A 14,939-nucleotide genomic window follows, 5' to 3' on the forward strand; every position below is an offset into this window, starting at 1 on the left:
CTCTTTCTAGTACTTACTTACTTCTACTTATAACCAACCTAACTTAACTATCTCATTCTCCAACATTAATAAACATGAATAAGAAGCTTTCAAGAAACACGAAGATAGACACAAGAGCACCATTGAACCACAGTATATAGACAGATTGAACCACAAGGCCAGAACATGATTAACTGTTCAGATATTAACAACATTATATCTACGGTAACAACACTGTATATAGACAGATTGAATACCTGAAGAAATTCTACAAGTCTTCAAAAGCGTTAGTGGAATGAAACACCAAACTAAGCTGCTGGAAAAATTCTACAAATCTTTAACCAAGCTTGAGTAAAGCAAGCTTCAAAGAACAAAATGAAATCAATTAAGCTAATGGAAAAATTGGAGATAATCACACATAACAACCAAGTTTTAATAATCACACATAACAATTTCTAAACATGTATTAGTAAAGGAAATAATCACACATAACAACCAAGTTTTAATAGATAACTACAAAGAATAAACATTCATAATAACAAAACTAACTAAAACAAAGATTAAAAGTGTTTAAATCAGAAAGAGTTAGAACAATTTCAATAATTTATTCTAAGAGAAAAAGCCACTTTCAATAATTTATTCTGATTCATTATGAGTAACTTATAACAATAAGTATAACATTACCAGTGTGCTCTCACATCAGTATAGAAGATATTTTCAAACCTTTCAATTGTTACAAAATGAAAAGCTGAGTTTAAATACGTTAAGGGTGGGATTTTTAACTACAACTATAAGGGAATTTGCAGTCAGATTAAAATGGTGACTCACATAACAATTTCATCAGATTCTTCCAGGTAGAGAATATGTAACATGAAACACAAAGCATGTTAAAATTCATTATTTATGTAAGAATGAAAATAAAATGGTATTTGAAATGTAGATAGGCAGCCGTTTTCCGATCAAGAACAAATTAAAAATTGAAGCCAAACTTATCTATCAAAAAATTGAAGAACTACAGAAATACCGCAATCCCTAATCCCAGTCAAGAACTAATCCCAGTCAATCCCTTAATAACCCCATTACATCAGAATCAACATAGAGAATCAGCATACAAACGTAAATAAAGAATTGAAATGAAAATGGAAGAACCTATACGTTTCTTCAGCTTCAATATCTCCTTCGTCTTCTCTCGACTTATTCTTTGCGTGAGTTGTGGGAGATTGGTTTCTGCAGATTCGAAGTGAGGGCGACGACGGTTGAATGCCTGAATGCGTGAAGTTTGCAAGTTGAATTCGTGAATGCGTGTGGGAGATAGATTTTCTGAGTTTTCTGGGCAGCGTCGATGGCAGAGAAAGAGGAATTAGGGATTATGAAACGCGTTAGTATAATTTTGTTTCTAAAAATTTTAATTTTAAAAAGGCTATGACAGCGCTTTTGAAAAGCGCCTTCGTACCCATGCCTTTACCAGCACTTTTTAGGGTAAAAGCGCTCTTTTACCCCACCCCCTATAGCAGCGCTTTTGAAAGCGCTTTCATAACCCCCCTATAAGAGCGCTTTTGAAAAGCGCTTTCGTACCCATGCCTTTACCAGCGCTTTTTGAAAGCGCTTTCGTAACCCCCCTGTAAGAGCGCTTTTTATGCGTGTTTTTTAATTTTGTTTTTAGCGAAACCTATACCAGCGCTTTTTCCTAAAAGCGCTTTCGTAGGGGTGTTGCTAAAAGATAAATTTGGCATAGTGAAACTTGGTTACATTGGTATTTTGGAAGATCTTCATGTGCTATACTATATAAAAGACACGAAGATTGTTAAACTTGCAAAATTTGGTCTTTGGAAGATTTTCGTGTGCTATATTACATAAAAGTCATGAAGTTTATTAAACTTGCAAATTTTAATATTTTGGAAGATTTTCGTGTGCTATAATACATAAAAGTCACGAAGTTCGTTAAACTTGCAAATTTTAATATTTTGGAAGATTTTTGTGTTATACTACTGAAAACTCATGAAGTTCATTTAACTTGGTTACATTGATATTTTGGAAGATCTTTGTATGCTATACTACATAAAAGTCACGAAATTTGTTAAACTTGCAAAATTTGGTTTTTTGGAAGATTTTCGTGTGCTATACTACATAAAACTCACAAACTTCGTTAAACTTATAAATTTTAATATTTTGGAAGATTATCATGTTATAATACATAAAAGTCTCGAAGTTCGTTAAACTTGCATACACTGGTATTTTGGAAGATTTTCGTGTGCTATACTACATAAAACTCACAAACTTCGTTAAACTTATAAATTTTAATATTTTGGAATATTATCGTGTGCTATAATACATAAAAGTCTAGAAGTTCGTTAAACTTGCATACACTGGTATTCGGGAAGATTTTCGTGTGTTGTACTACATAAAAGTCCCGAAGTTCGTTAAACTTTCAAATTTTAATATTTTGGGAGATTTTCGTGTGTTATACTACATAAAAGTCCCGAAGTTCGCTAAACTTGCATACATTGGTATTTTGGAAGATTTTCGTTTGCTATACTACATAAAAGTCACGAAGTTTGTTAAACTTGCAAATTTTAGTGTTATGGAAGATTTTCGTGTGCTATACTACATAAAAGTCACGAAGTTCGTTAAACTCACAAATTTTAATTTTCTGGAAGATTTTCGTGTGCTATACTACATAAAATTCACGAAGTTTATTAAACTTGAAAATTTTAATATTTTGGCAGATTTTCGTGAACTATACTACATCAAAGTCATGAAGTTCGTTAAACTAGCAAATTTTAATATTTTGGAAGATTTTCGTGTGCTATACTAATGAAAACTCACGAAGTTCGTTAAACATGGTAAAATTGGTATTTTGGAAGATTTTCGTTTGCTATACTACATAAAAGTTACGAAGTTTGTTAAACTTACAAATTTAAATATTTAGGAAGATTTTCGTGTGCTTTAATATATAAATGTCTCCAAGTTCGTTAAACTTGCATACATTGGTATTTTGGAAGATTTCTGTTTGCTATACTACATAAAAGTCACGAAGTTTGTTAAACTTGCAAATTTTAAAATTTTGGAAGATTTTCGTGTGCTTTATTACTTAAAATTCACGAAGGTCGTTAAACTTGGTTACATTTGAATTTTGTAAGATTGTCGTGTTTTATACTACATAAAAGTCACGAAGTTTGTTAATCTTGCAAATTTTGGTCTTTTGGAAGAGTTTTGTGTGCTATACTACATAAAAGTCATGAAGTTCGTTAAACTTCCAAATTTTAATATTTTGAAAGATTTTCGTGTGCTATACTAATGAAAACTCACGAAGTTTGTTAAACCTGGTTAAAATTTGGTCTTTTGAAAGATTTTGAAGATTTTCGTATGCTATATTACATAAAACTCACGAACTTTGTTAAACTTGCAAAATTTGGTCTTTTGGAAGGTTTTCGTGTGCTTTACTACATAAATGTCACGAAGTTCGATATACTTGGTTACATTGGTATTTTGGAAGATTTTCATGTGCTATACTACATGAAAGACATGAAGTTCGTTAAACTTGCAAAATTTTGTCTTTTGGAAGATTTTCGTGTGCTATACTACATAAATGTCACGAAGTTCGTTAAACTTGGTTACATTGGTATTTTTGAAGATTTTCATGTGCTATACTACATAAAAGACATGAAGTTCGTTAAACTTGCAAAATTTGGTTTTTTGGAAGTTTTTCGTGAGGTATACTACATAAAAGTCACGAAGTTCTTTAAACTTACAGATTATAATAATTTGGAAGATTTTTGTGTGCTATGATACATAAAAGTCTCGAAGGTCGTTAAACTTGGTTACATTGGTATTTTGGAAGATTTTCGTGTGCTATACTACATAAAAGTCACAAACTTCGTTAAACATTTAAATTTTAATATTTTGTGAGATTTTTGTGTGCTACTACATAAAAGTCCCAAAGTTCGTTAAACTTGCATATATTGGTATTTTTGAAGATTTTCGTTTACTATACTACATAAAAGTCACAAAGTTTATTAAGCTTGCAAATTTTAATGTTTTGGAAGATTTTCGTGCGCTATACTACATAAAAGTCACGAAGGTCGTTAAACTCACAAATTTTGATATTCTGGAAGATTTTTGTGTGCTATACTACATAAAATTCACGAAGTTCGTTAAACTTGCAAATTTTAATATTTTGAAAGATTTTCGTGAGCTATACTAATGAAAACTCACGAAGTTCGTTAAACTTGGTTAAATTGGTATTTTGGAAGATTTTCGTTTGCTATACTACATAAAAGTTACGAAGTTTGTTAAACTTACAAATTTAAATATTTAGGAAGATTTTCGTGTGCTATAATATATAAATGTTTCGAAGTTCGTTAAACTTGCATACATTGGTATTTTGGAAGATTTTCGTTTGCTATACTACATAAAAGTGAAGAAGTTTGTTAAACTTGCAAAGTTTAAAATTTGGGAAGATTTTCGTGTGCTATACTACTTAAAATGGTTACATTCGTATTTTGTAACATTGTCGTGTTTTATACTACATAAAATTCACGAAGTTTGTGAAACTTGCAAATTTTGGTCTTTTGGAAGATTTTCGTGTGCTATACTGCATATGTGTCATGAAGTTCGGTAAACTTGTAAATTTTAATATTTTGGAAGATTTTCGTGTGCTATACTACATAAAAGTCTTGAAGTTCGTTAAACTTGCAAATTTTAATGTTTTGGAAGATTTTTGTGTGCTATATAAACTTCATAAAAGTCACGAAGTTCAATAAACTTGGTTACATTGGTATTTTGTAAGATTTTCATGTGCTATACTACATAAAAGACAAGAAGTTCGTTAAACTTACAAAATTTGGTCTTTTTGAAGATTTGTGTGTGCTATACTAAAGAAAACTCACGAAGTTCACTAAACTTGGTTAAATTGGTATTTTGGAAGATTTTCGTTTGCTATACTACATAAAAGTCTCGAAGTTTGTTTAACTTACAAATTTTAATATTTAGGAAGATTTTCGTGTAATATAATATATATAAATGTCTTGAAGTTCGTTAAACTTGGTTACATTGGTATTTTGGAAGATTTTCGTGTGCTATACTACATAAAAGTCACGAAGTTTGTTAAACTTGCAAAATTTGGTGTTTTGGAAGATTTTCGTGTGCTATACTACATAAACCTCACGAAGTTCGTTAAACTTGGTTACATTGGTATTTTGGAAGATTTTCATGTGCTATTCTACATAAAAGACACGAAGTTCGTTAAAATTGCAAAATTTGGTCTTTTGGAAGATTTTTGTGTGGTATACTAAATAAAAAGTCACGAAGTTCGTTAAACTTACAAATTTTAATATGTTGGTAGATTTCTGTGTGCTATATTAAGGAAAACTCACGGAGTTCATTAAACTTGGTTAAATTGGTTTTTTGGAAGATTTTCGTGTGCTATACTACATAAAACTCACAAACTTCGTTAAACTTATATATTTTAATATTTTGGAAGATTATCATGTGCTATAATACATAAAAGTCTCGAAGTTCGTTAAACTTGCATACACTAGTATTTTGGAAGATTTTCGTGTGCTATACTACATAAAACTCACAAACTTCGTTAAACTTATAAATTTAAATATTTTGGAATATTATCGTGTGCTATATAATACATAAAAGTCTAGAAGTTCGTTAAACTTGCATACACTGGTATTTGGGAAGACTTTCGTGTGTTGTACTACATAAAAGTCCCGAAGTTCGTTAAACTTTCAAATTTTAATATTTTGGAAGATTTTCGTGTGTTATACTACATAAAAGTCCCGAAGTTCGGTAAACTTGCATACATTGGTATTTTTGAAGATTTTCGTTTGCTATACTACATAAAAGTCACGAAGTTTGTTAAACTTGCAAATTTTAGTGTTATGGAAGATTTTCGTGTGCTATACTACATAAAAGTCACGAAGTTCGTTAAACTCATAAATTTTAATTTTCTGGAAGATTTTCGTGTGCTATACTACATAAAATTCACGAAGTTTGTTAAACTCACAAATTTTGATATTCTGGAAGATTTTTGTGTGCTATACTACATAAAATTCACGAAGTTCGTTAAACTTGCAAATTTTAATATTTTGAAAGATTTTCGTGAGCTATACTAATGAAAACTCACGAAGTTCGTTAAACTTGGTTAAATTGGTATTTTGGAAGATTTTCGTTTGCTATACTACATAAAAGTTACGAAGTTTGTTAAACTTACAAATTTAAATATTTAGGAAGATTTTCGTGTGCTATAATATATAAATGTTTCGATGTTCGTTAAACTTGCATACATTGGTATTTTGGAAGATTTTCGTTCGCTATACTACATAAAAGTGAAGAAGTTTGTTAAACTTGCAAATTTTAATATTTGGGAAGATTTTCGTGTGCTATACTACTTAAAATTCACGAAGGTCGTTAAACATGGTTACATTCGTATTTTGTAACATTGTCGTGTTTTATACTACATAAAATTCACGAAGTTTGTTAAACTTGCAAATTTTGGTCTTTTGGAAGATTTTCGTGTGCTATACTACATAAATGTCATGAAGTTCGGTAAACTTGTAAATGTTAATATTTTGGAAGATTTTCGTGTGCTATACTACCTAAAAGTCTTGAAGTTCGTTAAACTTGCAAATTTTAATGTTTTGGAAGATTTTTGTGTGCTATATAAACTTCATAAAAGTCACGAAGTTCAATAAACTTGGTTACATTGGTATTTTGTAAGACTTTCATTTGCTATACTACATAAAAGACAAGAAGTTCGTTAAACTTACAAAATTTGGTCTTTTTGAAGATTTGTGTGTGCTATACTAAAGAAAACTCACGAAGTTCACTAAACTTGGTTAAATTGGTATTTTGGAAGATTTTCGTTTGCTATACTACATAAAAGTCACGAAGTTTGTTTAACTTACAAATTTTAATATTTAGGAAGATTTTCGTGTAGTATAATATATAAATGTCTTGAAGTTCGTTAAACTTGGTTACATTGGTATTTTGGAAGATTTTCGTGTGCTATACTACATAAAAGTCACGAAGTTTGTTAAACTTGCAAAATTTGGTGTTTTGGAAGATTTTCGTGTGCTATACTACATAAACCTCACGAAGTTCGTTAAACTTGGTTACATTATTATTTTGGAAGATTTTCATGTGCTATACTACATAAAAGACACGAAGTTCGTTAAAATTGCAAAATTTGGTCTTTTGGAAGATTTTTGTGTGGTATACTAAATAAAAAGTCACGAAGTTCGTTAAACTTACAAATTTTAATATGTTGGTAGATTTCTGTGTGCTATATTAATGAAAACTCACGGAGTTCATTAAACTTGGTTAAATTGGTTTTTTGGAAGATTTTCGTGTGCTATACTACATAAAACTCACAAACTTCGTTAAACTTATATATTTTAATATTTTGGAAGATTATCATGTGCTATAATACATAAAAGTCTCGAAGTTCGTTAAACTTGCATACACTAGTATTTTGGAAGATTTTCGTGTGTTATACTACATAAAACTCACAAACTTCGTTAAACTTATAAATTTAAATATTTTGGAATATTATCGTGTGCTATATAATACATAAAAGTCTAGAAGTTCGTTAAACTTGCTTACACTGGTATTTGGGAAGATTTTCGTGTGTTGTACTACATCAAAGTCCCGAAGTTCGTTAAACTTTCAAATTTTAATATTTTGGGAGATTTTCGTGTGTTATACTACATAAAAGTCCCGAAGTTCGCTAAACTTGCATACATTGGTATTTTGGAAGATTTTCGTTTGCTATACTACATAAAAGTCACGAAGTTTGTTAAACTTGCAAATTTTAGTGTTATGGAAGATTTTCGTGTGCTATACTACATAAAAGTCACGAAGTTCGTTAAACTCATAAATTTTAATTTTTTGGAAGATTTTCGTGTGCTATACTACATAAAATTCACGAAGTTTGTTAAACTTGAAAATTTTAATATTTTGGCAGATTTTCGTGTACTATACTACATCAAAGTCATGAAGTTCGTTAAACTAGCAAATTTTAATATTTTGGAAGATTTTCGTGTGCTATACTAATGAAAACTCACGAAGTTCGTTAAACTTTGTAAAATTGGTATTTTGGAAGATTTTCGTTTGCTATACTACATAAAAGTTACGAAGTTTGTTAAACTTACAAATTTAAATATTTAGGAAGATTTTCGTGTGCTATAATATATAAATGTTTCGAAGTTCGTTAAACTTGCATACATTGGTATTTTGGAAGATTTTCGTTTGCTATACTACATAAAAGTGAAGAAGTTTGTTAAACTTGCAAATTTTAATATTTGGGAAGATTTTCGTGTGCTATACTACTTAAAATTCACGAAGGTCGTTAAACATGGTTACATTCGTATTTTGTAACATTGTCGTGTTTTATACTACATAAAATTCACGAAGTTTGTTAAACTTGCAAGTTTTGGTCTTTTGGAAGATTTTCGTGTGCTATACTGCATAAATGTCATGAAGTTCGGTAAACTTGTAAATTTTAATATTTTGGAAGATTTTCGTGTGCTATACTACATAAAAGTCTTGAAGTTCGTTAAACTTGCAAATTTTAATGTTTTGGAAGATTTTTGTGTGCTATATAAACTTCATAAAAGTCACGAAGTTCAATAAACTTGGTTACATTGGTATTTTGTAAGATTTTCATGTGCTATACTACATAAAAGACAAGAAGTTCGTTAAACTTACAAAATTTGGTCTTTTTGAAGATTTGTGTGTGCTATACTAAAGAAAACTCACGAAGTTCACTAAACTTGGTTAAATTGTATTTTGGAAGATTTTCGTTTGCTATACTACATAAAAGTCACGAAGTTTGTTTAACTTACAAATTTTAATATTTAGGAAGATTTTCGTGTAATATAATATATTAATGTCTTGAAGGTCGTTAAACTTGGTTACATTGGTATTTTGGAAGATTTTCGTGTGCTATACTACATAAAAGTCACGAAGTTTGTTAAACTTGCAAAATTTGGTGTTTTGGAAGATTTTCGTGTGCTATACTACATAAACCTCACGAAGTTCGTTAAACTTGGTTACATTGGTATTTTGGAAGATTTTCATGTGCTATACTACATAAAAGACACGAAGTTCGTTAAAATTGCAAAATTTGGTCTTTTGGAAGATTTTTGTGTGGTATACTAAATAAAAAGTCACGAAGTTCGTTAAACTTACAAATTTTAATATGTTGGTAGATTTCTGTGTGCTATATTAATGAAAACTCACGGAGTTCATTAAACTTGGTTAAATTGGTTTTTTGGAAGATTTTTGTGTGCTATACTACATAAAATTCACAAACTTCGTTAAACTTATATATTTTAATATTTTGGAAGATTATCATGTGCTATAATACATAAAAGTCTCGAAGTTCGTTAAACTTGCATACACTAGTATTTTGGAAGATTTTCGTGTGCTATACTACATAAAACTCACAAACTTCGTTAAACTTATAAATTTAAATATTTTGGAATATTATCGTGTGCTATATAATACATAAAAGTATAGAAGTTCGTTAAACTTGGATACACTCACTAGTACAAAATGAACAATATAATTTTAAAATCTACACCCAATATAATAAAATCGGGTGTAAATAAGAAACACGATGGTACTTTTGTAAATAAAGTGTCCGTTTATGATTGATCATGTGAAAATATACACCCTATTTTTTAAAAACGGGTGTAAATTAAAAATACTATTATATTTAAATCTCTATTACTCCCGTTAAATTAAAAATTGGGTGTAAATTTAACTAGACTTAAAAAAATATTTATGTTTATAACCCAAAATATTGTTAACTAGTTAAGTGAATATTAATAAGGGAGTATTAATGAATAAAATATTAACCAAACACAACTAATAAAATATTAATGTGCATATGTCACCCGTTAAAATATTAATGAATAAAACATTTTCCAATCAACCATTTTTCTCTCTGAACAAAATATTAACCAAACCCAACGAAACCCATTTTTCAATCCACTCTCTGAACAATCAACGAAACCCAACGAAACTCAGCCATGGTGACGACAACGAAGCTCCCAGTTCCTTTCACGAAGCTAATGCTTGTACTTAACTTCCTGTGACGACATTGGTAGAGAAACGAAGCTCTCTTCTTCTCCAACACCGCACCGCTCTCTCACTCTCATTTTTTCGAAACTGAGAGGACATTAGTAAGGAAGAATTAGGGGTTTTATACTTTGAGCGACATTGGTAGCTGAAGAATTAGGGTTTTATATTTTGTTGATTTTGTTGTGCTATATTTCAGGTTGTTTTTGTTGATTTTGAAAGTGTAGACTCATAATGGATAGTTGATTTTGTTGTGCTATATTTCAGGTTGATTTTGTTGATTTCAGGTTGATTTTGTTGTGCTATATTTCAGGTTGATTTTGTTTATTTCAGGTTGATATTAGTTACGGAATTCTCAGTCTCCTTTTGTTTGTAACTCTGAAGTATAACTTTAAGAAAGTGTAGCTTAATATTCAGGGTCAGAACTTTCATATTATAGTTGGTGCTTGAGTTGATAAGGTGAAGAAATGTCTAAAATTGACATAGGTATCACATTTCATTTTATTGATAGAGCAAATATTTTTCCAGTTCAGTAGAACCCAAACATTTTTTCTCTCTTCATTTTCCTTTGGTAAAAATATGAACTACATGTATGGTTATTAATCAAAAGGTGGATCAAATATGATAAAGGTTTAGGATTTGAGACATTTGGGGCTGATATGATAGTCTGACACTGTATTTGCCTACCAGTTCACAAATTATACCCCTGTTCCCTTTATTTAGTGTTTTTTCTTCTTCATTGAAGTAGTTGTTTTATGTGTCTATATAAAAGAAGTTTCTTGCTTACATCTTAAAGGCATTTTTCGTTGCTGCTGTTTGTTTGATTTATACTTGTATTTCTGTTGGATGATTCAAATGGTGAATGGAATATTCGTCTGATTTGGACTTATTTGCATTTAAGTGTATAAATTCCGTGATACACATGAATAAGAAAAAATGTATGTATTTACATGTTTGTGCAAATAAGTGATTTCAGGTGGCTTAAATGGTTTATGATTTCAGGTTGCTTGAGGTCGGTTAGTTTGTTTTTCCACCACTCAAAATAGTCATTGAGACTGTCTATTGTAAGTCCAAGTGGCAAAGAGTTTGATTTCCATTAAGGAATGTCGCGTTTTTGAGTTTTGTGCACATAAAAATAGGCATTGAGAGAGTTATCTCCTTAAATGGATTCACCCGACTCAATTCAGATTAGTTGGGGTTAAATGACCTCAAGACACCGAGGATCTAAGACCATAAAGAGTGGTTGATATTCAGAATCACACCATTTTTTATATTGAACACAATGATTAACAACATTTCTTTGATGTCTCAGGTACCAACTCATAAGGGTGAATGCCAAGGGCATGAGTGAAAGTTGCAAGTGGGTTGAAATGTTTGAAGATGTTAGAGCTGTCGTCTTTTGCGTTTCCCTAAGTGACTACGATCAGTTAACTCTTGCCCCAGACAGCAACGACAACGGAACACTTCTCCAAAACAAGATGATACAAAGCAAGGAGCTTTTCGAAACAATAGTGAGACACCCTTTTCAAAGACACCCCTTTAATACTAGTTCTGGCACACCTAATATGTTGGTCAATCTTTCAGGGTTGTTGCTACTGCAGTTACTTACATGAGGCATGTTTACACAAGGTATGCGTCTTAAGTTTCTAAGCCAGCTGAAAGAGTAGTCCTGAAGTCATAGGAATTTCCTGTTTTATTCCTAAGATGGTGGATTGATTTTTTGCTCTATTTATGATTATTTATAACCTTAAACGGTGCTTAATATGAAAATTGATCTAGTTGTCTTCTACTGTGTAGTATTGTTTTTGAAAATGCTCTCATCTTCTTTTTTCATTGTCCCTTTTGCCATTGTTGTATTGTGTAAACCATAAAATAACATGCATCAAAATGTCTATCTCAGGAGCATTGCTAGTGACCCTTTACAAAGGTGCTCCCATTCGCAGCTTTCGAACTCAACCCTCGACACCGCAACATTTCCAGACTCTTTTAGAAGAAACCAGTAATTGGGTCATTGGAGGTCTCTTTCTATTCACTGCCTCTTTATCTCTTTCCATGAGCCCTCATATTATTCTCAAAGGCTTGCAGCCCTTACTTCAGGTTTTGTTGGAGCAGATATTGCTAATGTTTGCAATGAAGCTGCCCTGATTGCTGCAAGAACCGATGAAGCACAAGTCACAATGGATCATTTCGAGGCAGCTATTGATAGGATCATTGGTGGTTTGGAGAAGAAGAACAAGGTAGGCTTTTAAAAGCTCGTTTGTTTTTTAATTGAAAAAACACCTCTTTAAAATAGGAACTGAATAATTGTGCAATTATTTTTTTATAAGTCTCTTAGATCGATTCTGTTTTTATAAGTCTCGTAGATCTCTTTGGCTTGATTGAGACATTTTTTGGTCCAAATAATTGTGCAATTATTTTTTTAGATTGCGAAAATTGGAGAATTTTATAGATGCAAATTGAAATTATCTGAAGCCTAATTGTTACAATTAAATGGCATGAGAGGTGTTTAACCGCTCATAAATCAAATGCTACAATTAAATGTCATGAAGCTGGTTTAGTAAGCTAGTAAGCTCAAGCACATTTTTTTTTCTTAAAAAAAAATCACGCTCTTGGTTATGATATGATGTTTTAGACTATTGTCCTCTCATTTGATGTTGTGTTGTTTATGCTAGTAGTATGATTGATCTGTTTTATATTTTTTTATGAATTTAAGAGATTACACATGTGTATACTACTATGTTTGAATGTTTACCCGAATATCTTTAGCTTGTTTATTTTATTGTTTTGATGCAATTGGTAGGTCATTAAGAATGAAGATCTTGAAGAGTTAAAGGAACTGGGTTCTGATACATTTGGGACTGTTTATCATGGAAAATGGAGAGGAACAGATGTTGCTATCAAGATAATAAAGAAGAGTTGCTTCACTGGTCGATCATCTGAGCAAGAGAGACTGGTAATTTGTCATTCAATAACCGAACAACGACTCACCCTTAATTCAACTAATACGTTTTCGATTATCAGAATTAGTTTTAGTTATAATCTTATACCAATATGGCCCTTGATGACAACTAAGCTGATATTATAAGCATAACCAAATATATTAAGCAGGTTCTTCTTTCTCTGCCACACTCGTTCAAGATTCGCTTACTGTCTCAATCTGGATCAATTTACTCAGGTGTTTTCTCTTATAGTCTTCCAAGTTTTAAATCTAACTATTACAGGATCTCAGAAAGAAGCTAGCTAGGATGGAATACGGTGGTGGGATAGTGGACGACGGCGGTGTATTTGGGACTATGGTTGGAGGAGATCAAGGAGATATAATTGAGGAGCTCTTAGGAGAAGGTTGCTGGATTGAAGCTAGTGAGAATAATATGATGGCTATGCAGCAAACTGCATCGACGCAGCAACAACACTACATGGCCAATAATATTCCCATTGGAATGGGAGAAGGTGACCATGTTAATCATCATCAAGTTGATCAGGAAAGTGGTTTTGTTGTTGGGAAGAGATGGTGGATCGGGCTGAGGGCGAGTCAAGGTCCATCGACTTTGGTGAAAGAGAGATTAGTAGTTGCTATTGGTTACTTAAAAGAGTACACAAAGAACTCTTCCAACAACGTTCTTATTCACATATGGGTGCCTGTTCTAAGGAGGAGATCAGCAATTCAATATCTGCAGCAGGATTCCAGTTCATCTGTTCCGATTTCTGTGAATCCAAACATGAATGTTCATGTTCGATTCTTTAGAAGCCACGAGTATCCGCGACATCAGCAACTGCAGCAACAGTATGGTTCTCTTCTAGCATTTCCTGTGTTCGAAAGAGGAAGTGGAACATGTCTAGGTGTCATTGAGTTTGTTATCGCCAATCAAAACCTCATCAATTATCGTCCACAACTCGATCATCTCTCCAATTCTCTCAAGGTTTGTAGTTTCTCAATTAATTGCATTAGTACTAATTTAACAATATTACCGTAATTTAAAACATGTGATTGATGGATCTATCTATCTTTGGTGCAGGCTGTTGATTTTAGAAGTAGCCACAACATGAATATTCCACCAGCAGTAAAGGTAAGGATGCATTCCATCATTCATCAAATCAATACTAGATTCAATTCTTGACCTAATTGTTTTACATATGATAATGAATAATTAGGTTTTTGAGGAGTTGTACGAAGCAACGGTGAATGAGATCGTAGAGGTGTTTGTATGCAAGACTCATAATTTGCCACTAGCGCTAACATGGGCTCCTTGCATACAACAACAAGGAGGAGGAAAAGGTACTACCGGTGGTGGTGGATGCAGTGTTTCGATTACAGTTCCAACGGATCAGATGAACAATAATAATCATATGATGAGTTGCATATCGATTATTGATTCAGCTTGTTATGTTGGTGACATGGAGATGTTAAGATTTCAAGATCAAATGGAAATGGTTGAAGAGGATAAAGATATAGAAATGTTGCCAAAACAAAAATAAAAGAAGAAGAAAACTTATATATAAAGAAAGTGTTATGGCTTAGTTAAAATATGATTTTTATGTGTATGATTTTATAGTACTTGAAATATTATGACTGCACATGATTTTGTATACTTTTTGGTTAATATTAAAAATATTTTGACTTAGTTAAAATATGATTTTTATGTGTATGATTTTATAGTATTTGCAATATTATGACTAAAAATGAAATATAACTAAATGGTGTATATGAAATAAGGTGTAAATAGATTTAAATATAATATAATTGTTCATTCATAAATGACGTATTTACACCCAATTTTTATTAAAATAGAGTGTAATTAAGAACGTATTTACACCCGATTTTTATTAAAACAGGGTGTAATTAAAACGTAATTATGCTCAATTAC

The 14,939-nt window shown here is 31.3% G+C and overlaps 1 protein-coding gene across 1 annotated transcript; it reads left to right on the forward strand.

Moving 5' to 3' along the window:
- Positions 1 to 11,961: 11,961 nt before the first annotated feature.
- Positions 11,962 to 14,550, forward strand: LOC131596751 (protein NLP1-like). The gene is made up of 6 exons (XM_058869494.1): positions 11,962 to 12,073; positions 12,172 to 12,311; positions 12,875 to 13,027; positions 13,296 to 13,994; positions 14,091 to 14,141; positions 14,227 to 14,550. The coding sequence occupies exons 1-6, from the start codon at positions 11,962 to 11,964 to the stop codon at positions 14,548 to 14,550; spliced, it is 1,479 nt and encodes a 492-aa protein (XP_058725477.1).
- The last annotated feature ends 389 nt before the right edge of the window (positions 14,551 to 14,939 follow it).

Source organism: Vicia villosa, linkage group LG4, assembly GCF_029867415.1.
Source record: "Vicia villosa cultivar HV-30 ecotype Madison, WI linkage group LG4, Vvil1.0, whole genome shotgun sequence".
Lineage (NCBI taxonomy): Eukaryota > Viridiplantae > Streptophyta > Magnoliopsida > Fabales > Fabaceae > Vicia > Vicia villosa.

Coding starts and splice junctions, on each gene's coding strand:
- LOC131596751 (XM_058869494.1), top strand. CDS start 11,962: ATGTCTATCTCAGGAGCATTGCTAGTGACCCTTTACAAAGGTGCTCCC. Junction 12,074..12,171: donor GACTCTTTTAGAAGAAACCA/GTAATTGGGTCA, acceptor CCCTTACTTCAG/GTTTTGTTGGAGCAGATATT. Junction 12,312..12,874: donor GTTTGGAGAAGAAGAACAAG/GTAGGCTTTTAA, acceptor TGCAATTGGTAG/GTCATTAAGAATGAAGATCT.